The 21,191-nt window shown below is 49.5% G+C and overlaps 1 protein-coding gene across 1 annotated transcript; it reads left to right on the top strand.

Moving 5' to 3' along the window:
• The first annotated feature begins 7,673 nt into the window (after positions 1–7,673).
• On the top strand, positions 7,674–9,767 carry PDYN (prodynorphin). The gene is made up of 2 exons (XM_069496279.1): positions 7,674–7,802; positions 9,126–9,767. The coding sequence occupies exons 1-2, from the start codon at positions 7,674–7,676 to the stop codon at positions 9,765–9,767; spliced, it is 771 nt and encodes a 256-aa protein (XP_069352380.1).
• The last annotated feature ends 11,424 nt before the right edge of the window (positions 9,768–21,191 follow it).

The following is a 21,191-nucleotide window of genomic DNA, read 5'->3' as shown; positions in this document are numbered from 1 at the left end:
GGCGTGTCTCACTCTGGTCTCCGCACACAGATGCAGGACCCTCAGCTGACCCTCAGCAGGCTGTGCTTGGATCTTTTCCATACTAAAGGGTGGGTTTGCTTCCTGTTCAGAACCTAGCTCCCCCCACCCCAAATTGACCATTCACCCCTTCTAATGATGCTAAGGCCTAATTATTTCTCCAGTTTCAGAGTTTCCCTTTGGACACCCACAAAGATGGAGAAGACCCACAAAGATTTAACCTTATATTTCTGAGTGGGGTAAAAGCTCCTGAAATGCTTTCATCTTCAGGAATGTGAGCATTTGGGGGGGGGTCATTTGAAGGACATTTAGCACATACCTGTGCCTCAGGATGGTGTGTGGCATGGAGTTAGCAGACTGGATTTTAAGCCTGGCTATGCTATTTCCTTGCTTCTTGGCCTTGGCCCAATCTTTCTGCCCCTCTGAGCCTCTGTTTTCCCCATCCAGGAAATGGGACTAATAGTGCCCAACCCCCTGGATTCACTTGAGGGCAAAAATGAAATAATTGAGATAAAATGTACAGCAAAGAGCTTGTCTCCCTGTAGCTGTGCCCTCAGTGGAGGATGCTATAGACTGAGAGAATTCCAGCTGAGTCACATGTGCCCTGTGACCATAGGGGCTGCTGTCACGTGGTCCTTACCTTCCCCACCTGGAGCCTGCGCCTGGGGGCAGCTGGAGTGCACAGGGCCTGGCGCCGAGCGGCGGCACAGGTCTTGCTGGCTGCCAGGAGGGTCGCCAAAGCAACGCCATCTCAGTGGGAGTCGTGGCTCAGGGGGTGGGAGGGCTGAGTTCTGTCTCCACTTCTCGCCTGACTCATGACGTGACCTTAAACAAGTGACTTCATTTCTGCCTCTTCCCATTTCCTCTTCTATCAAATAGAGATAATCATATGCGATAAAGTGCTCGGAGAGATAATTGAGATGTTAAATCAAGACATTATTATTCCGCGCTGGCTTTTTTAGTAAAAATGCTTGTGGCTCCTTTGAGCTCTCAGCTGACTACAATATAGAAATATCACTGAGGAGTTAAGAGGGCAAGAAGACCCTTCCCTTCCAAGGAACTCTGGCCCCTGGGTGAAAAGAGGGTCTACTTTGTGCTGTCCCTCGAAATCAGGGGGGACAACCTACAGACTTTAGGCCACACATGACCTTCTAGGTCCTTAAGTGCGGCCTTTTGACTTAATCCAAATTTTACAGAACAAATCCTTTTATTAAAAGGGGTGCAGCAGAGAAAGACGAAGCTTCTCTTGCCTCCTTTGGTGCTTAAAAAAGAACAATCTTGAAATCAGAAAGCTGCAGGTTTCCGATTGCGTCTCAGGTCATCCTCATGGGACAGAGCAGGGAGGTGACAAACCCCATTCAGAGATGAGAAGACTGAGCCTTGTGAGAGAGATGGCATGGGGTCCAGTCTGACCCCAGAGCCCATGTCTTTCCCTCCCGAGGAAAAGGAAAATCCCAAGGCGAGGTCTCCCAGGCCCTCTCCGCCCTTGCCTAGCGAGCAGCAGAGGCCACTAGCAAGAGCCCCAGACCCAGGGGCCAACCTGCCTCAGCCCCAGATAAGCCGCCCGCCCTCCTGGTGAGAGAGACACACACTAGCAAGGGTAGGGGATGCCTATTATTTGATAATAGGTTCACGTACTTGGGGATTCAAGAAAATCAGCTTAAAAGCTATTTTGAAGGCAGGAGTCAGAAAATGTTTTCTGTAAGGACCAGATGGTAAATATTTTTGGTGTTCTGGGCCATAGAGTCCCTGTTTCAACAATTAACTATGCTTTCGTAGAATGAAACCAGCCGTAGACATAGATGTAAACAAGTGGGCACGGTATGATATTGGGATTCTCCAGAGAAATGGAACCAATGGGTTGTGTCTACACAGAAAGAGATTTACTGCAAGGAACTGGCTCCGTGATCATGGGGGCTGGTGGGTCCAGACGTCCTTCCTTGTTAGGGGAGACCCCTGCCTCCTCCCCGTCAGCCCTCCTTTCCCCGCCTGGGCTGTTACAAAGCGCCCCCAGGTAGTGGCTGGGGGAATGTTTCCTAAACTGCCACGTGTGGAGGGTTTTTCCTTGTAAGGCCCCCTGTTCCACCAAGGCCATGAGAGAGGGCCACGCAAGCCCTCCATTGGGGTCCTCTGCTGGATGTCACCCCTTCCACGGGCTTCTTCTACTTCTCACCCCAGTGCATGGCTGAGTTCCTTTTCTCCTTGCTAATCCTGAATCAGAGGTGACGCACCGGTAGGACTGTCTTTGATGCGTGACCTCCAGGTACCATTCCTCAGCAAATCCCCGTTGAAAAGGTGAAAACGTTCCCCTTAGGACCCATCTGACATTGCTTAGCAATTTGTTTATCTTATAAAAGAAAGGAAATAAGATTGCTTAGGAAAATCTCAGGGCCAATGTGCCTCTATTAGAGTTCCCTTTTAACCCGAGGGATCTGGTCGGAAGCCTAACTCTCCCATTTATAAGCCAAGTGAACTTGGACAAGCAACTTCCCCTTTCTTAGCCTCAGTCTTGCCCTCTGTACATTGGGTATAAAAACACCCACCCCTGGGGTTGCTGTGAGGATTAGCTCTGATATGTGCAAAGTGGCATTGCACAGCCTGGCACCTAGTGGGCTCCTGAGAATTGGGGACTGTTATTGGATTGATATGGTCACGAATGAGGGGCACTCAGCCCAGCCTGGCACCCAGCAGCCCTGCACACACGGCCGTTAGATCATGCCACAGCCTGTTGTGCTTTCATTGTGTGCCATCCCTTTATTACCTCTCCTGTTGCCACTGTCTTCTTCTATCTCCTACAGCCCAGGTGAGACTAGACTGGCGCCTTCATTCTCCACTATTTACAGCACCTCTGTGCCAGGTGCATGCCCGGTGCTCCCTACATGGTCTCTTATCTAATCCCTACACCAACCGTCTGAAGGCTTATCATTGGCCCCATTTTATAGCTGAGAAAACTGAGGCATAGCAAAGTTAACTCAGTTTCCCAAAGTGGTGGTAAGTGGCGGGCTGGGCTCTGAGCCCACATTCCTAACAACTTGGTGACACTGCTTCTGGGTCGGGAAGGGATTTGAGGTCTCACCTCTCCTTTCTCACCAACTGTACCCCCTCCCACCCCACGCTGCCTCTCCGGGTGGTTAGAGTGGACGATTCAAAGGTTGCAGACTCAAATGTCTATCAGGTGCTCGGCAGTGACAGACATGAGGGAAGCCCCTGGGTGGGGACAATGGTGACAGGGCAGCCTTTGTTCCTCTGCATGACCCCTGCTTGAGTGGAAAGCAAGCCCCTTGTCTTTAGGGCTTTAGGTTCTTCAAGACAAGTTGGAAATTGAGATTTTTTTTAAAATATAAAAATCTCCCAGTTTCTGAGTGTTCCTTGTTTATTCACTCAACAAACTTCTGTGGAGCTCCTGCCCTCACACATGAGGCAGCGGGACACCATTTGTTCTTTCATTCATCAATCTCTCAAACTTCCTTAGTCTTCGTGTCACATTTAGAACAAATGCAAACTCTCCCTTGGCCCGTGAGGACCAGTGTTATCCAGCCTCTGCCCCCTCTCTGCTTTCCTACCCCAGACTCCTCCCTTACGTGACTTCATCCACCTGGCCTCCTTGTCATCCTCATCACAATACACACACTCACATTTGAGGGACGTCGTGCTTACAAAGCACCCCCTCCAGGGGACTCAGAAAAGTGAGAGGTAATTATGTCATGGAGCCAGCACAGGTGGCTGTGGGAGCTCAAAGGAGGGACCTAATCCAGACAGACTTCCTGGAGGAGGTAAGTGAGGCTGAGCTTTGAAGACGGAGTAAGAGTTGGCCAGGTCAAAGGGCGCTGGCATGGATGGATGGAGTGAGAAAGGTGTTCAAGGCAGAGGGAATCCTGTGTGCAAAGGCTTGGGAGATGGGGACATGGGGCATTTTTTTTGGAATCGTAGGTGGCTTGGTCAAGCCCAGATTAAGCAGAACCCACGCTCTGTCTGAGTGCTGTGTGCTTGCTGGGATGCCTTAGACAGATTATGTCACCTCTCTGTGCCTCCTTTCCTCATTTGTAGAATGGGGACAATATTATTCCCAGCCTTATGGGGTTGTCATGAGAACCCCCTTACATTAAGACATATCCAGGACTGAGCACAGGGCCTGGCACACAGGGAGCACCCAGCAAACGTCAGCTCTCTGTATTAGGAGAGCCCTTGCATGGCAGGCAAAGGGGACAGGTTTCCTGTGGAAGGCGATGGAGAGTCCTGCAGGCGGGACGCAGGCAGAGGTGCAGTCAGATTTGCATTTTAGATGAGTCCTCCAGCTGCTGTGTGGAGGGTGTCCAGGAAGGCAAGATTGGGGGCCACTCTGAAGCAGGTGGAGGTTGACACAGACCCCTGGAGGGAGAAGCTGGAGGCTGGGGGTCGGGGAACTGAAGGGGCCTGGGCAGTATACAGTGGTTAAGAAGGTGGGATCTGGAGCCAGGCTGCCTGGTACAAATCCCAGCTTTGTCACTCACTAGCTCTAGACTCTTGGCAGATGATTTAACTATGTTTCCTCATCTGTAAGGTGGGTATGATGATAGTACTCATGCCCTAGGGTTGCTGTGAGTATGAATGAGTTCATCCATAAGGATGGCTCAGAACAGCCTGGGTACTTGCCAACCAGCGGATCAACTAGTGTTATTATTACACAGAAAGTTAATGGATGAAAGGAAAGGATGCCAGCACTATTTTTGCCTGGGACAAAGAGATCGCACATTGGGCTCCCTACCTTAGCAGCCAAGCTGCGTGGGAAGCCTTCAGCCAGGAGTCAGAGGGTGGTGTAGGCTCCCCCTCTCCAGTGGGTTAATTCGCTGCTAATCTTATAACCGGCCAGCCCAACCACTGCTGATATCAGAGGAAACATGAGCTGTGTGTTTTGTGTGGCTCACTGGCCGGGAACCTTAATCCACTCAACAGCTGATGAAGCAGGAGAGAAAGGCGACGGCAGGGGAGAGACACAGGCTGGATGCAAGGCCACCTCCCCGAGTTTGCCACTCTGCGCCTCCCCGTTCAGGGGAGCAGACCTTGCTCAGCCTCAAGACAGGCACATGGGCCCGAGCTCTCACTTTTCATGGCTGTGTGACCTCAGGAGATTTACCAAGCCTCTCTGAGCGCCAGTTTTCTCATCTGTAGAGTGAGCTAATGATGCTCTTATAGCACGCAGGTGGATTGAGTGCAAGGCACAGGTCCACAGCCCTGTGCATAAAGCCCCTTGGATCTCATAGAGGGTTCAGCTGTGAATCAATCAAAGTTGCTCTGGACATTGTAGTCATTAAGTGTAGGGGGTCAAAGAGGACAGGTCTCACACCTCAGCTTCACTATTCGAGGCTGGACTTGGCCTTTCGTTGAGTCAGAAGTGCCCAGCTCACTAATACGGAATAAATGAGGTGAGGAAGGCAGGGACTTGGGGCATGAGGGGCTCAATACACGGTGACCGATCATTATTAAGCTCGCTCCAGTGGGGGAGCCTACCTTGTGCTTTGATGGGGGAGACCCCGCTCTGGGCTACAGCGTGGGGCTCTGGGGCCCGTGGGGTGGAATATTTAAACCTCCTCAACACCTGAGCAGACAGGGCAGTGTGCAGGAACGAGGAACTTGGAGGGAAGGAGGGCTGCCACCTCCGAGAACAGATTGGTGGCATCAGGTTACGAAGACCAGGCTGGGCCTAGCATGGAGCCCCCAGCCCGACCAGGGGCTCTGCGCTTCCAGCTGGGAGAACAACGCTGTGCCCCCCCGCCCCCCACCCATTTGACTTTGAGTATTGATGTTTGATTTATGAAGAGTTGACTATGAAAGCAACAACTTTAAACAGACAATTTTTTTTTTGAGACAGAGTCTCGCTCTGTTGCCTGGGCTAGAGTGCCGTGGCATCAGTCTAGCTCACAGCAACCTCAAACTCTGGGGCTTAAGCGATCCTACTGCCTCAGCCTCCCGAGTAGCTGGGACTACAGGCATGAGCCACCATGCCCGGTAATTTTTGCTATATATTTTTAGTTGTCCAGCTAATTTCTTTCTTCAGTAAAGATGGGGGTCTCGCTCTTGCTCAGGCTGGCCTCGGACTCCTGACCTCGAGCTCCTGACCTCTAGCTATCCTCCCGCCTTGGCCTTCCAGAGTGCTAGGATTACAGGCGTGAGCCACCTCGCCCAGCCTAAACAGACAATTTTTGAAGCATTCATTCATCTGCCAAGGATTTATTGAGGACCCACCAAGAGCTAGTCAGGGTGTTAGGCGCTAGGATCCAGCCTGGGAATAAGACAGGTAGGGTCTGTGCCCTCAAGGAGCTAACATTTTAGTGGGGAGATGATAACCCACAGCAACAAACATCAGATAAATAGGAAAGCATGCGGTGGTGAGCGTGCTGTTGAAAGAACAGAGGGTGATGGGAAAGGGAGACCGAGGAAGCTACAACAGACACAGGGGTGAGCAAATGCCTCTCTGCTAATGTCACATTTAGTTCATTTAATAACAAGAAGAAGTCAGTAACATGAAAGTGTGGGGTCAACATACTGCAGATGGAAGAACAGAAAGTGCAAAGGCCCTGAGGTAGGGGCAAGCGTGGCATGTTTGAGGAACAGAGAAAGTACTATTTAATACATAGAAAAAGACAAGACACAGCTCTTGCCTCCATGGAACCAAAGTCTGGAGACTCACACAGCTAATTACCAAGTAGTGGACAGGGAGAATAGAAAGGAGAAGCTTCTCATCCAGCCCAGGAAATCAGGGAAAGCTACCTAGAGGAGGTGATAGCTAATCTAGGACTTACGTGACAGGTAACAGAAGAGGAGAGGAAGGGTTCTCTAGGCAGAGGGAACAGCATGTGCAAAGGCCCAGAGGCAGGACAGAGCCTGAGACGTTCATTAAGGGAATTGCAAGTAGCTGGCTGTGGTTGGAGCCCAGAGCTGAAGGGCTGGAGTGACTGAGGTGTCCTGACATTTAGGCAGAAGGGCCAGGCCTGACCCCGCCTAAAGGGTCTGATGACAGAATAGACATTGCCAAGAAGGGCATTTCAGGGTAGGCAGGAGGGATCAGAGGAGGAACTAGAGGCAGGGAGGCCAGCATGGAGTGGGGGTGAAGGTGGAGCTGTGGCCAGGGAAAGGCAAACTCCAGACACCTTGCACTGGCCTGGGGACAACCTGAAGAGCAGGAACAAAGGCCTCAGAGAAGCCAGAAAAGCACAGCCAGGTATCTTCTGGCTTGGTGGGTGGTCGAAATGGGTTTTGAAGTCCGACAGATGCAGGTGAAGTCCTGGCTTGTCCACTTCCGAGCTGTGTGCAATCGCTTGCCCTCTCTGAGCGGTAACTTCCCCATCTGTCCAATGAACACAGCACAGCTCAGCTTGCAGAGTTGTTGTGCAGATGGAGCGTGACCGTGCGGGAAAGCTCCTCACACCTGGCAGGTGCAGGCGCAGGCACGCAGCACTTGTTAATTGCCTCCTTTGACCCTTGGCCTTGGGCGCCCACTTCACCTCTGTGAGCCTCTGTTTTCTCAGCTGTACAACGGGAATGAAAATGCTTCCTTGGCAGTGCTGCCGGTGGAGTTAAAGAGATGACTTTGCGGGCTCAGGACACACCCCACAGAGTGGTGATCACAGATTTCATTGCCTTCTTTCTCCTTCCCCGGCAGGAAGAGCTGAGACGGGATGGCCTGGCGGGGGCTGCTGCTGGCTGCTTGCCTCCTCGTGCTGCCCTCGGCCACCGCGGACTGCCTGGCCCGGTGCTCCCTGTGTGCCGTGAAGACCCAGGATGGGCCCAAACCCATCAACCCCCTGGTAGGTTGCGGGCAAGGTTCCTTGACGCCCAGGTCCCAGAGCAAGGAAGGGGCATCTGTGTGTGGAGCCCAGAGAGGGGCGGTCGCGGGCCTGGGCAGCTGTGCACCTGTCCTGCAGACTCGTCCACCTGTGCAGGGGTCGTCCTGCCCCGTGGGAGGCCTGGGCAGCAGGGGCTGCTGTTTCCCAGCTCCCGTCCCCTGCCCAGACCTCACCGCCAAGGGCTCAGTCGGGCCAGGACGGAGACTCAGGTTTCAGGAGGCATGACGCCTGGCAACGGGGAGTGTCATTCATGGGGTGGTGCTGACCTCGGCAGTCCACAGCTCTGGATGAACTCTCAGGGCCTCTCACCAGTGGGCCGATGGACACCTCCAAATCCAGTCACTCCTGTGGGAGGAGCCGTCCCCACCACCCCTAAAGCCCAGGATATGGTGACAGGATCAGAGCATGACCCCTCTCCTGGGTCTTAGCTGCTCCTGGCCCCGCCTTGTGCTCTTTGCCTTCAGTCACGTTCCCACACGCGCCTGTCCTGTGACAGCAGAAAGTCTGGACGAGGGCGTGATGGACAGAACACAGGCCTTGGTTCTGCCCTTTTCTAGCTCCGTGGCTCTGGAACCTCCTCTCTGAGCCTCCGTTTCCTCATCTGCAAGGTGGGCGTGACTCCATGAGATAATGGCAGAAAGTATGGAACATTCATTGAGAAGCATGTAGTGTGCCAGGGGCAGCATGTGCGTGATCTCAGGATAGCACTGTGGTTAAGCATGGGGACCCATGGCATTTAGACTCCTGGGTTCAAGTTCCAGTATTGTTCTCTGTTGTCATCATCATGATGATCGAAGGCTCCCAAAAGCCCTGTGAAGTAGGTACCATTGTCCTCCCACCCCAGGCTTGAGGAACCCCATATGTCCCCTCACCCATGATCTTTCTGTCATTCTGCATTGCTCTGTCCCTTTTACAAAGTGTTAGCAGCATCCCTCACACCTGGGCAATGCCGGGAGCACCGACACCTCCCTCTAGGAGTCAGAAGTGGAAGGGAAGGGTGATCACACAGAGCAGTATGGGAAGAGCTTACTTCCAGTTTCGGCATTGCCACCTGTAGCTCTGTGTCCTTGGGACAGCTCTCCAGGTCTATTTTCTCACCTTTCACACCGGCACAAAGTCCCCTCCCTTTATGCGCCACTGGGAGCAGGAACATGGGTGGCCCAGTGCTAAGCAGTTTGATTTTTCTCAGCCACTGGACAGGGGACCCTGGGCACGGCAGAGTATGTGTTTTGATGATTTGATGAGGGTGACATTGCCACTGTGGTCTTTCTGGGTCTTTTGCAGATTTGCTCCTTGGAATGCCAGGCCGCCCTGCTGCCCTCTGAGGAGTGGGAGAGATGCCAGGGATTTCTGTCTTTGTTCGCTCCCCCTACCCTTGGGCTCGATGGCGAGGAAGACTTGGGGAGCAAGGTGGCTTTGGAAGGGCCCTATAGTGAGCTGGCCAAGCTGTCTGGGCCCTTGCTGAAGGAGCTTGAGAAAAGCAAGTTCCTCCCTAGAACCCCGACAAAGGAGAATGCTCTGAGCAAGAGCCTGGAGGAGAAGCTCGGAGGCCTGTCTGGTGGCTTTGGGGAGGGAGCGGGATCTGAGCTGGTGGGGGCCGCCCAGATGAGTGATGGTGCCATGGAGGCTGGCGCACTCAATTTTGATGAGGAGGACCCCAAGGAGCAGGTCAAACGTTACGGGGGCTTTTTGCGCAAATACCCCAAGAGGAGCTCAGAGGTGGCCGGGGAGGGGGATGGGGACGGGGATAGGGTGGGCCACGAGGACCTGTACAAACGCTACGGGGGCTTCTTGCGGCGCATCCGTCCCAAGCTCAAGTGGGACAACCAGAAGCGCTATGGTGGTTTTCTCCGGCGCCAGTTCAAGGTGGTGACCCGATCTCAGGAAGACCCCAATGCTTACTCTGAAGAGCTTTTTGACGCATAAATACCTCCCCATCATGGAGTTGAGCCCCTTCCACATTGGAGTGCACTCATTCATCCTCCTGTATGTGTCCCGTCCCCACACTCAGTTCAGCATTGCCTACAAAGTATCCAAGCCCAGCCTACCTCTCTTCTGCCTGGGAGTACAGCATTTGTCTGGGGTCAGTAACAGGGAAGGGTGGAGGTCCTCCCCCAGTAGGCTCAGTGCTCAGCTCAGACCCCTAGACTCTGAAACTACCACCAGCAGCTTGTGATATCATCCCTCCACCCCGATCATGTGACCCCCCAATTCTATGAGTTTAGAGTGACTTGTTTTTTATGCCTGTAGATTTATGATCTCCAAACTTAACTGATCACATGCCCTATCAGAAGAAAAATTAGCATTTCCTCCATGCATATATAACATATGAAGAGTAGAAATTTAAAACAAGATAGATAAACATAAATGGAAATTCTAACATTTTATTCCCAACCCTCAAAGATCTCCTGTGCACTCTACTTTGGAGAACTCGCTTTAGGTAAAAAGTTTAAACACTACCTTTTATCGGAGCAAAATTCTTATACCAGAGAGTTCAGTCTTCTAGGGGGTTAAATGTTCAACTAGTGTACTCTGAGTTCTCATTGTTGAGAAACGCACCTCTTGAAGAACCAAGTTTCTGAACTCCTGGCCATGTTGGTACCACGGACAGCGCCCAACCCTTCCCAGAGGAATAAGGGAGTGAAATTTCTTTCAGAAATGGCTCAGAGCCGTTCTCCTTCTGTGTGCTTAAATGATCAGGGAGGGAGTGAGGCAAACCAATTTGTTCTGTGCAACAAACTCAAAATGTGGACCAGTTCCCTCAGCCCTCATTAAGCTAATTAAATGGATTGGTATCACACTTCTATCCCACGATGAACTGAAGCAGTGTCAAGTGGATGAAGTTAAGCACAACCATGTTCTTGAGCAGCTGAATCGGCTGCCAAGAGTCCAAGCCATCTGGCCTGACATATGCATTGGGCATTGGGTAAGGGAATCCAAAAGCAACAGCTAGAAAGAGAAAAAGGCCCTGTTCGACCCCATGATGATTCTTTCCTCTTAATGTCTCAAAATAAAACCAGAAAGAGGAATGAAATGATTAAGTGCTTGAGGCCAAATGAGTTCCCTTGATTCAAATAACCCAGAATCAGAAAGCAGAGACCTCCTGATGCCTTGGTTTCAGTCAAAGCACTCTCTCTCTTTCTCTCTCTCCATCTCTCTCGTGCTCATTCATCCCCAGACACTATGTTTTAGTTTGTGGGTCCAGAAGATGAGGCTGGATAGACTGGAGTTTGGATAATTTGTATCAGATGCTCCTGAGCACACCTCTTCCTCTGCAGTCCCCAGGTGTCTCATGATGTTCTGAAATGTATAGATTGTTATAAAGTTATTTTGTGTGCTTCTAAAAAAATCCCATTTACGCAATTCACTTGGAATTTGCTTAGTCCTTAATAGGCCTGTGTAATTTCCTGCTCCTCCAGTACAATAAATAAAAGAAAGATGCTGATGACTTGGTGTGTGTGTTATGTGTGCACGCCTCAGTCCCCAGAGAGCAAGAGACCATTTGCAGAGGAGAGTGCTAGGGAATGAACAAAAATACACACACATATATTAATGCATCACATACATACACACACACACACACACACACACATACACATATTCAGGTTAGAAAACTAAGTGTGGGATAACAGAAACAAACTTTAGAGTGCCACCACCTTAAATTTGAAAACTGGGTGTGTGTGACCTTGGGTAAGCCATTTGACCTCTCTGAGCCTTAGTTCCTTCTTCCATAAAATAAAGACTAATAGTGCCAATGTTGTAGGGTTGCTTTGAGGATTAGATGAGCTCCTATTGTGCAAAGATCCCGGTACGTGGTAGGTGCTCAGTCAATGAGGGTTTCCTTTCCTACGTTGCCTTATGGGACAGCGGCACAACTCAGGCATTCAGCAACACAGTGGGAAGAGTGGGAGAGGTGCTGCAGAGAGACTTTGCTCCCTACGCAACTCCCAGAGGCTGTTGTTTCTTGTGCTAGATGGCCTGGATGGGAGGTAGCGATGTTCCTAGACAAGGGTGAGTGTGCTAGGGATGAAGAACACTCTAGCCATTGGCTGGTATAACATCCGTTACCAAAATGACATCCTTCACCAAATGATGTAGATGAGATGTCTTTAAACACAATGAATGTGAGAGAGACTTGGTGGCTACAGGCCTCCAGGATTCCATGTGGATGCTGGCTTTCCGAGTGACTTCATAGAAAACACAGGGTCAGAGAGGTCTCTTTTATTCTCTCACTCATTCAGCAAACCATAAATTGAAAGCCTACTGTGCATGGTAGCCTTTTGCTAGGTGCTAGAAGTTCAGAAAAATAAAATGGACAGGGTCTCTGCTCTTATGAAACTTGCAGTCTAGTGGGAGAGAGAGAAATAAAAAGTTAACAAATATAGAATAAAATCTAGAGTAAATCTAGAATAAAAAATTGTAGTAATTGTCATGAAGAAAAGAGTTGGCATATAAAGGATAGCAACAGTGAGGGAGAAATCTCTCTAGGGTATTTAGGAAATCCTCTCGGAGGAATATTTCATTCTTGACACCTGTAGGATCACCAAGATGGAAGGAACCTAAGGTTTGGGTTCATCTCATCCAACCACCTACCTGGGCCAAAACTGATGAATTGAGAACAAACTTTAACCTGCTTGAATACTTTTATTGACAAAATATTCCCACTCTCCAACAATTCAGTGTTAGAAAGTTCCATCTTTATGTTAGGTACTGTTATTTTTACCCATTGAGTCCTAATCCTGTTGTTGCTAGTCTGGGAGCTTCTCTAGGGAAGAATTTTCTGTCACTTGAAAACAAATGGCTCCTGACTATCCCAAATGGGTTAAACAAATAAACAAAAAAACAGATAATTTGTTGGCTTGCATAAATAAAAAAATCCTGGGATATTTGGCTTCAGGTAGAGCTTGATCAAAGGGCTCAATAGAGACATCAGGACTTCTCCATCACTAGGCTCTTTTCTCCTCTGTGTTGGGCTCGTTCTAAGCTCCATGTACTTTTAAGATGGTTGACAGATGCTTCAGTCTATACCATGCAGGTTCAAGTTTTACATATTATTTTTACTGCAATCCCAATCAAAGTGGCATCTCATTGGCCCTGATTGGGTCATATGTCCCATCCTGAGCTCATGCCGATCATGGGGATGGATGTGATACTCTGATTGCTCAGGACTGGACCATATGGAGCCCATGGAGCCAGGCATGGATTCAACCCCACTCAAAGTAGTGGGGAAGGAAGGAAGTGGCTCGTTAGAGGAAAATTGGAGCATGGGACCCAGTAGGCAAGTGAATGAATGCCTGACCACCAAACACAGGTCACCTCCACAGTGAGCTGGAGGGGACTGCAGCAAATGTAGAGTACACACTACGGGGAGAGTGGCCCCAGAGTAGTGAGACCTTCTGATTTTCAAGAGACTATAGATATCTGGGTTTGCATGTGACATCTCTCAGTTTTTCAATCAGGCAAGCAATTTTTTAAAAGGACCGAGTAAGATAAACAATAACATGTTTGGGATAAGACACATCAGGCTCTCACTACCATTTTGTGCATTCTTTCTAAATCTTTTCTTCTTCTTTTTTTTTAAATGAGAAACACTCCTTTTTAAACACATTTTTCCCATATATCATGAATTACAGAATGCTGTTGTTCTAGACTCCCTTTTCTGGACCTACTTCACACGGTCAAGGAAGCCTGTCTGCACCGGGAGGAAAGAGCACGGCAGGGGTCACAGGGAAGTGGGTGCAGACGCTGCTTCCCTGGGTGACTCTGGGCAAAGCCACTGCGCTTCGCCGAGCCTCAGTTTCCAGTCTGTCAAATGGGGAGGAAAACACTGACTCTGCCTGCACTGGATTCAGTAACACAAAGTGTGCTTGACACAGGAGTGTGTAATACACCTTGTAGCCTCTCTTAAAAGGTGGTGCCTCTGCTTATGGTGTTCTCGATGTCACCTGAGGGAGGCACACAGCTGTTGAAGGGACAAAATTATGCTGGTGGTAAGAAAAGGGTGAAATTAAAAACAATTTTTTTATTAGCTGTAACATACATGCTCTAAAGTGTACTTGTGTTAAGTGTGCAGCTCAATGGAGTCTAACATCTGCATACACCTGTGTGAGCACCGCTCAGATCACAATACAGAACATTTCCAGCACCCAGAGGGCTCGAGGAGGTCGATTTAATGAGCTATTTGTGAGGATGTGGACCCAGCCGGAGTTAGAATGGGGACAAAAATAATGCAGGCTTTGCGGAGTACCGCTTCTTTGTCCACGCCACAAAGGCCACTGTGTAGCGATCATAGAGCAGGCATTGGTTAAGGGATGCCAACGTCCCGGTAACCTCAAAAGAGCATGTTACTAATAAGCACGCGGTTTCCACGACAACGCCGTACACCATCACCGGTGAGGAAAGTCTTGTCATAATGATCATGACAGTCATTATGAGCCCTCGGATTGGGATCGCTCCTCCCCCCACCCCCACGCTCCAAGCCCTTCACACAACAAGCCCAGCCAGGGGGCTCGTCTGTTAATTAAAGGCCCCAAAGTGAAGACAACAAAAATCCCCATGACAGTGTCGGCAACGACGGCTCCCTAATAGATGTCATCTCGGCATTCTTGATTCATGTGCTGGGTCCATGTCGCTTCCCATTAGCTGCGGAGATTTATAACAAAGATTTATAATTACTCCTCTAATACGTAAATCTGCCCGTACTTCGCACTCCCCCACCATTTGTCTTGTCTCTGTGTAACCTAAGCCAAGCTGCAGTGTTCTCTGTCCCCAGGGCTCCCCTCATCCTTCATCACCTTTGACATGAAGTTTACCCTCTGAAAATGTGCGTCTGTCTCACTGACACCCCTCCTTACACCTGCTGAGATCCTCCAGGGCCTGCCCTGAGGTTTGGGAAGTTGGGGAGGGCTTTCTGGTTGTCGGTAAGATCCCTGCGGTATTGGGACTCGGACAAGGAATGCTGGGCCGACAGTCTGGCACGTGGGGGCCTGAGATGGTCCCCACTCTGCTAATCGGCCGGAGGAGGTGGGCTCTGACCTCTCCAGGACAGTTTTCTCCTCTGTAAAATGATGTTGCTGATGTTGTAAGGCCTTTTGTCCTTTCAGGAGCCGACACGTCACACCTGTTCCGCACCTGTCTGTAAACACGGAACCAAGCAACTGAGCTTCCACTTCCCCGTCCTAAAATGAGGGGATGATTCGTACCCTGGTTGGTAAAGGGACGTCCCATGAGAAGACATGGGGACAGGGGCTGGCCCAAAGTTGTTGTGTTAAGGCTCTCCCCACCTGAATTCATCCGATCTTTGATGCACATTTATTGAGCATCTGTTGTATACCCTGCGCTGGGCTGGGGGCAGGGATTCAGTGGTGATTACAGAGTCTCTACTCGCTGGGCCTCACTCTCTGGTGGGGGAGATGAGTAAACGGACAAAAGGGTCTCAGTGCTTCAGCAGCTGTGAGTGCTGCAAAGAAAAGTGCAGGGTGAGGGGACGCGAGTGATGGTGGGGGGTCCTCAGGGAGGTCACGAGGCCTCTCTGAGGGGGAGATATTTGGCCAGGATGTGTAGGAGGTCAGTCTGAGCCTTGTGGGTGTCTGGGTGAGGGGGTGGAGGAACAGCCTTCCGGGCAAGGGGAACAGCACGTGCAAAGGCCCAGAGGTAGGTTCGTGGCTGCTTGTGAACAGAAGGGTAAGGAAGCTAAGGGAATGTGAGGAGGGCAGAGGGTGGGGAACTGGGTGCAGTGTTCACGGGACCAGATCCCGGGTGCCTCCCACATCCTGCATTGTCCCATTTATGCTGGCACCCCGTGTGACTCTGGAGTCCTTTTTACTCTCAAAGTGTCCAGGTTTGGATAATTTATAATATTGTTGTCCAACTTAAGGGCCATGGAAAGGACCTTGACTTTTGACCTGTGGTAAGAGGGGAGCCCCTGGAGGATTCTAAGCCCAGGAAGGTCACTATCCAACCCAGACTTAGAGGGATCATGCTGGCTGCTGTGTAGACAGGCTGCAGTCCTGTCAGCTGATGGCACTCTCCCGAGTGAACACAAGAGATGGGGCTACAAGGAATGACACGGGGGCTTTTCTTTGCTGAGATCAAAGCCCCAGTCACAATGTTCTCTCCTTAACTGGCAGCCCTGGGCATCAGTCCCATGGCCCTGGGTGGAACAAGCTCCCAGAGTGCCGCCAGTGGTCATGGTGGATTGCACTTAGGAAACCAGTCTGCAGAAGCCAGCTCAGAGCCCTCATCTCCCCACCCCATCTCAGCCTGGAAAAATGTAGCCTTTCGATTTGATCTTTTGGAGAGAAAAGTCTCTGAATTGGAACTTGCTTTATATAAAAGATACATCATTGGAAAGTGCACAAATCAAAATTTTGCAAATTGAATTGTGTTTTAATGCACTAGGGAATATTGCTATTGAATGTCCTTATTGATTTTACAGATCACAAGAGTGTCTCTTGCCCATTTAGAAACATTTGAAAAACCCAGAAAGCCTCAAGAAGGTTCACATGAAATTAACCAACAGTCAGGGTTCAGATAACAAACGTTTACTGAGCCCCTACCCCCGGCCAAGGCACAGTGGGGATTAACTCATTCATGGGGATAAAGTGGGGATTGGTGCATGACCTCTGTGCTCAAGGAGTTTGCAGCTCAGCAGGGAGGACCTCACAGAGCAAATAACTATGGCAAATAAACGAAGAGTTACTTTGGGAAGAGTGGGTAACAAAGTTGCTACAGGTGTGGGGAGCAGAGGCCTGGCCTAGTGAGGGATGACACAGCCTCTTGAGGAAGTGACTTTGATGCTGACACCTAAAGCGAGCAGGAGAGAGCTGGTGCGAGTGGGGGTGAGTGCAGGGAGGGTTTAGTGGCTGAGCAGAGACACAGAGAGGGAGCTTGATCACACAAGACCTGCAGGCCATGTTGGGATGTGTGGACTTTATCTCAGGAGCATTCAAATGCACCTAGTCTTGGAAGCTAAGCAGGGTTGGCCCTGCTTGGTACTTGGATGGGAGGAGTGACATGGTCAGATGTGCTTAATCAGAGCTTTCTGGGACAAGGTGAGGCATAAATATTTACATGCAAACCTCCAACAAAGAAAACAAATATCACCCTTGAGCTCACCTCTCAGAGGTAGCTTTGATTAATATTTTAGCATCTATTCTCCCCAGGGTGGTTCCTCCGCTCGTTTCTGAACACCGGATAATATGCTTTTCTCATTTCGCATTATATGTCTTAAGCATTTTTATACATTCTTTATAAATCTACATAAACATAATAGTTCACAAATTAGATATACTATAATTTACTGTAGCATTTCCTGATGAACATTATGGTTTGTCTAGAATATTCCACGCTTGGGCCTTTCCTCTGGGGTCATTATTAATAGCACCTCTTTCACTTTTAAAAGAGTCTGGATGAAAAATGAAATGGCCACCCTTTGCTATGGGGTAAAGTGCTTTCATTATTGTTGTTACTGATGTGAATCACCCTGCGATGAATATGCTTCAGCCAATCAGCTTGAAAACCACAGAGTCACAACCAGTCATTATTCCAAGGACCCTCAGAATTCATGTCATGCTTCCCAAACTTCAGACATCCCCCTGCAATCTGCTTTGGCCACACTCTACCGACACCATTCTTTAACATTTTTCTGTAATTCAATTTACTTTTTAAACCTGTGAATGAGTTGATTTAAGAAGGAAGCTTAATGTTATCACCTTGAGTAGAAACCCAGTGTTATGTTCCATTAATAGAAGTGGCATAACAATGACTTCAAGCAACAATTCAGGGAACAATACCATGAAGGCCCAGCTCTGAGCGGAGCCTGCTGAAGACGGGACAAAAGGTGGCTTTGCAAGCATTAGAGGGGCGGTAAAGACCTGCATCACATGGGGCCTATCCCTTTAGTGGAATCGGAAGGTTTCAAAGAGCAATGAAAACTTCCTCCCTCTGGGGTTCCAGGTGGCAACACGGGGCCCAGCGCCCCCAAGGCAGTCGTACGCATTGAGAACAGAGGTAGCTTCAGATCATGACGGGCTTTGTGCACAGCAGTAATGAACTTGGCATTTACTTCCGGGGCTTTAAGCCTGAGAGTGGCAATGGGTACCATGTACGCTCTGTGCCAAGCCCTGTGCCATCAATTAATTCATCGAGTCATTCATTCATTCATCATGCGGACTCACCCGCCAGCTTCCGGCGCTCCTGGAGTTCACTCTCCAGAGGATGAGGCAGGAATGAACAAATAAAGCGCCATTCTAACTCTAAGTAAGTGAAGTGCTGTCATTTTTTATATTTTTTTATTTCAGCATATTACAGGGGTACAAATGTTTGGGTTACATGTATTGCCTTTGCCCCACCGAGTCAGAGCTACAAGCGTGTCCATCCCCCAGACGGTGTGCACCGCACCCATTAGGTGTGAATATACCCATCCCTTCCTCCAATTTTTTAAAAAAGTTAATAGATGTTATGTTTTAGTTTTAGGTTTGCAGAAAAACTGAGTGAAAGTGCAGAGTACCAAATACCCCTTCACCTGCCCGCCACACACAGCATTCCCCCTATTGTTAGCATCTGCATGTGTGGAACGTTGGTTACAATTGATGAGCCAGTATGGATACATTATTATTAGGATTCACGCTTCATGCTGTATAGTCTACAGGTTTTATCAAATGTATAATTACATATATCTACCATTACGGTATTATACAGAATAATAGTTCCACTGCCCTAAATATCCTCTGTCTTCCTCCTGTTCATCCCTCCTTCCTGAACCCCTGGAAACTGCTGATCTTTTTACTGTTTCCATAGTTGTGCCTTTTCCAGAAAGTCGCATAGCTGAAATCAGACAGTGCGTAGCCTTTTCAGACTGGCGTCTTTCACTTAGCAATATGCATGTAAGGTTCCTCCACGTCTTTTCGTGGCTTGATAGCTCATTTCTTTTGATCGCTGAATGATGTTCTGTCGGATGCACGTTGCACGGTTTGTTTATCCACTCACGGACTGAAAGACAGACATCCTGGTTGCTTCCACGTTTGGGCAATTATGAAAAAAGCTGCTATGGAGAATCCTGTGTAGGTTTTTGTGTGGACATAAGTTTTCAATTAAGAGCTTTAATTTTTATTAAAGTTATAACTTACTTGTGTCGTTTTTATTACCTTGGATGGACAGGGGTGAAATGGGATGGGCTGGCTCTTTTGACAATATTGTCAGGGAAGGCCTATCTGGGGACATGACATTTAAAGTGAGACCTGAAGGACAGGGAAGGAGCCAGCTACAAAAGCTGGGGGACACCCTGGGCCAAGGGAACAGCCAGGGCGGAGGCTGAGGGCGGAGCACGCTGGGGGCTGGAGGAGCTTCAGGCCAGTGAGGCGGGAGTCGGGAGTCGGGTGGAGGAGGGGAGCGCAGAGCAGGCCCTGAGGCCACAGTGAGCATCGGAGACTTTACTGCCATTTGGGGACGCAGCCGGGAGTGAAGGGGCTGAGAGCTGCAAGATGTTTGTAGACAGAATCTCAGAGTCGCCCAGCAATACCATGAGGTCAGTACATATGAGTCTCCATTTCACAGACAAGAAAACTGAGGCTTAGACAGGGGAAGGATCACATTCTCTATCTAAGCTGACTTGAGGGGTGTCATAGCTCAGAGCCCAGAAAGAGAGAGACAGAATCCAAAAGGAAGCCTCTAAATATCTATCTTGAGTTACGGCCTGAGCAGACAGCAAGGGCAAGAAACAGCTTCAGAATTCAATTAGGCAGTAAGGAGATTAGCAAAGGAAACCAGCTTTGACCTCCTGGGCAGGGAGAGGGCAAGGCAGGGAGTGTGCGTAGGAGGTGGGGTGGGATGGGGTTGTAGTCTCGGATCCGAGAGAAGAATTAAGTAATGGTATGACCAGAATCTAATTGCCCACAAGACCTACCTCTTTGGAGGAAATGGAGTCCCTGGTTGTCATGGCAACCAATTAAAAAAGGGCTCAGCACGTCCATCAGCAGCAAGAGAGAATCAGCCTGGACACTGCGGTATCACATCAAAGCAAAAATCTCAGGTCCACAGGTGCACAGGTGCATCAGAATTCGGTTCACCCAAGACCCAAGCCCATAATGGCTTAAACAAGATCAAAGCTGCCATCTCATGAAAAAGTCAGAGTCGGGCTGCCGAGGGCTGTTTTATTTAGCTTTCACTGCACAAACCACCCTAAAACTCGGGGTTGAAAACAACAACAATTTGTGTCTCATATTCCATATATTGGTGGAACATTTCCCCCTGCAGGTTTCACCCGGGCTCCCTCCTGCAGCTGTGGTGGGCGGAGGGCGGCCTGGGCTGGAAGGTCCCAAAGGGGCTCCCATAAGTGCCGGCAGCTGGTGCTCCTGGCTGGAGACCGGCGTCCCCCAGGAGGCTAGACTCGCTTCCTCTCATGGGAGCCCCAGGCCTTAGAAGTCACCCAATGCCAATTCTCCTGCTTGTTGCTGATCAAAGCAAGTCACAGAACACGTTCAGATTCAGGGGAGGGTAACAGATGGGAAGAGGGCAAAGTCACATTGCCAAGGAGCACTGGGAAGGGGAGGATCTTTCCAAACAATCTCTCACAGGCTCTGTGAAGTCATCAGAATCCCAGCATCCTTGTAGCCCACGGAACTGCCAGCCCTGGAGGGGACCCTGGACCTCTGGGTCCAAGACAGTGACTACAGTCCAACCATCACACCCATGGTGAAGGTGCCAAGTTGGAAGAATAGATAAAAAAGGGAGGGAAAGGACACATATACCAGCTGTCTTTATGGAAAGGGCTCAGGAAGTTGCCATATAACATTTCTGTTTATGTCGCCATATAAGATCTGAGTTGCATGGCCACACTTACAGAAAGGCTGGGGAATACCTTCTTTATTGTAGGTGGCCAAATGCCTATTCAGAATCTGAGGTTCTATTTCCAAGGAGATTGGGGAGCATGAATATCAGGGACCCAGCAGTTTCTGCCACAATATGGAATTTTTTGCTCCTGATATAGTACAATGTACTGGAAGAAGTGACCCTAATTCCCTTAAGATGGAGAACTTTATCCTCACTGGACAGATGCCTTTTACCCCTGCAAACGGTTAAAATTGAATCCATATTATTGTGTCCTTGGTATTGAAAGTACTTATGGGCTGGGTGCAGTGGCTCATGCCTGTAATCCCAGCACTTTGGGAGGCCAAGGCAGGAGGATGGCTTGAGACCAGCCTGGGCAACATAGCTAGACCTCATCTGTACAAAAAAAAATTTTTTTTTAAATAGCTGGGCATGGTGGCATGCATCTGTTAATCCTAGCTACTAAGGAGGCTGAGGCAGGAAGATCGCTTGAGCCCAGGCATTTGAAGCTACAGTGAGCAG

Source organism: Eulemur rufifrons, chromosome 20 (assembly GCF_041146395.1).
Source record: "Eulemur rufifrons isolate Redbay chromosome 20, OSU_ERuf_1, whole genome shotgun sequence".
NCBI classification, from domain to species: Eukaryota; Metazoa; Chordata; class Mammalia; order Primates; family Lemuridae; genus Eulemur; species Eulemur rufifrons.
The sequence above is the reverse complement of the archived record's forward strand: the minus strand, read 5'-3'. Positions and strand labels throughout refer to the sequence as shown.

Coding starts and splice junctions, on each gene's coding strand:
- PDYN (XM_069496279.1), top strand. CDS start 7,674: ATGGCCTGGCGGGGGCTGCTGCTGGCTGCTTGCCTCCTCGTGCTGCCC. Junction 7,803..9,125: donor CCAAACCCATCAACCCCCTG/GTAGGTTGCGGG, acceptor GGTCTTTTGCAG/ATTTGCTCCTTGGAATGCCA.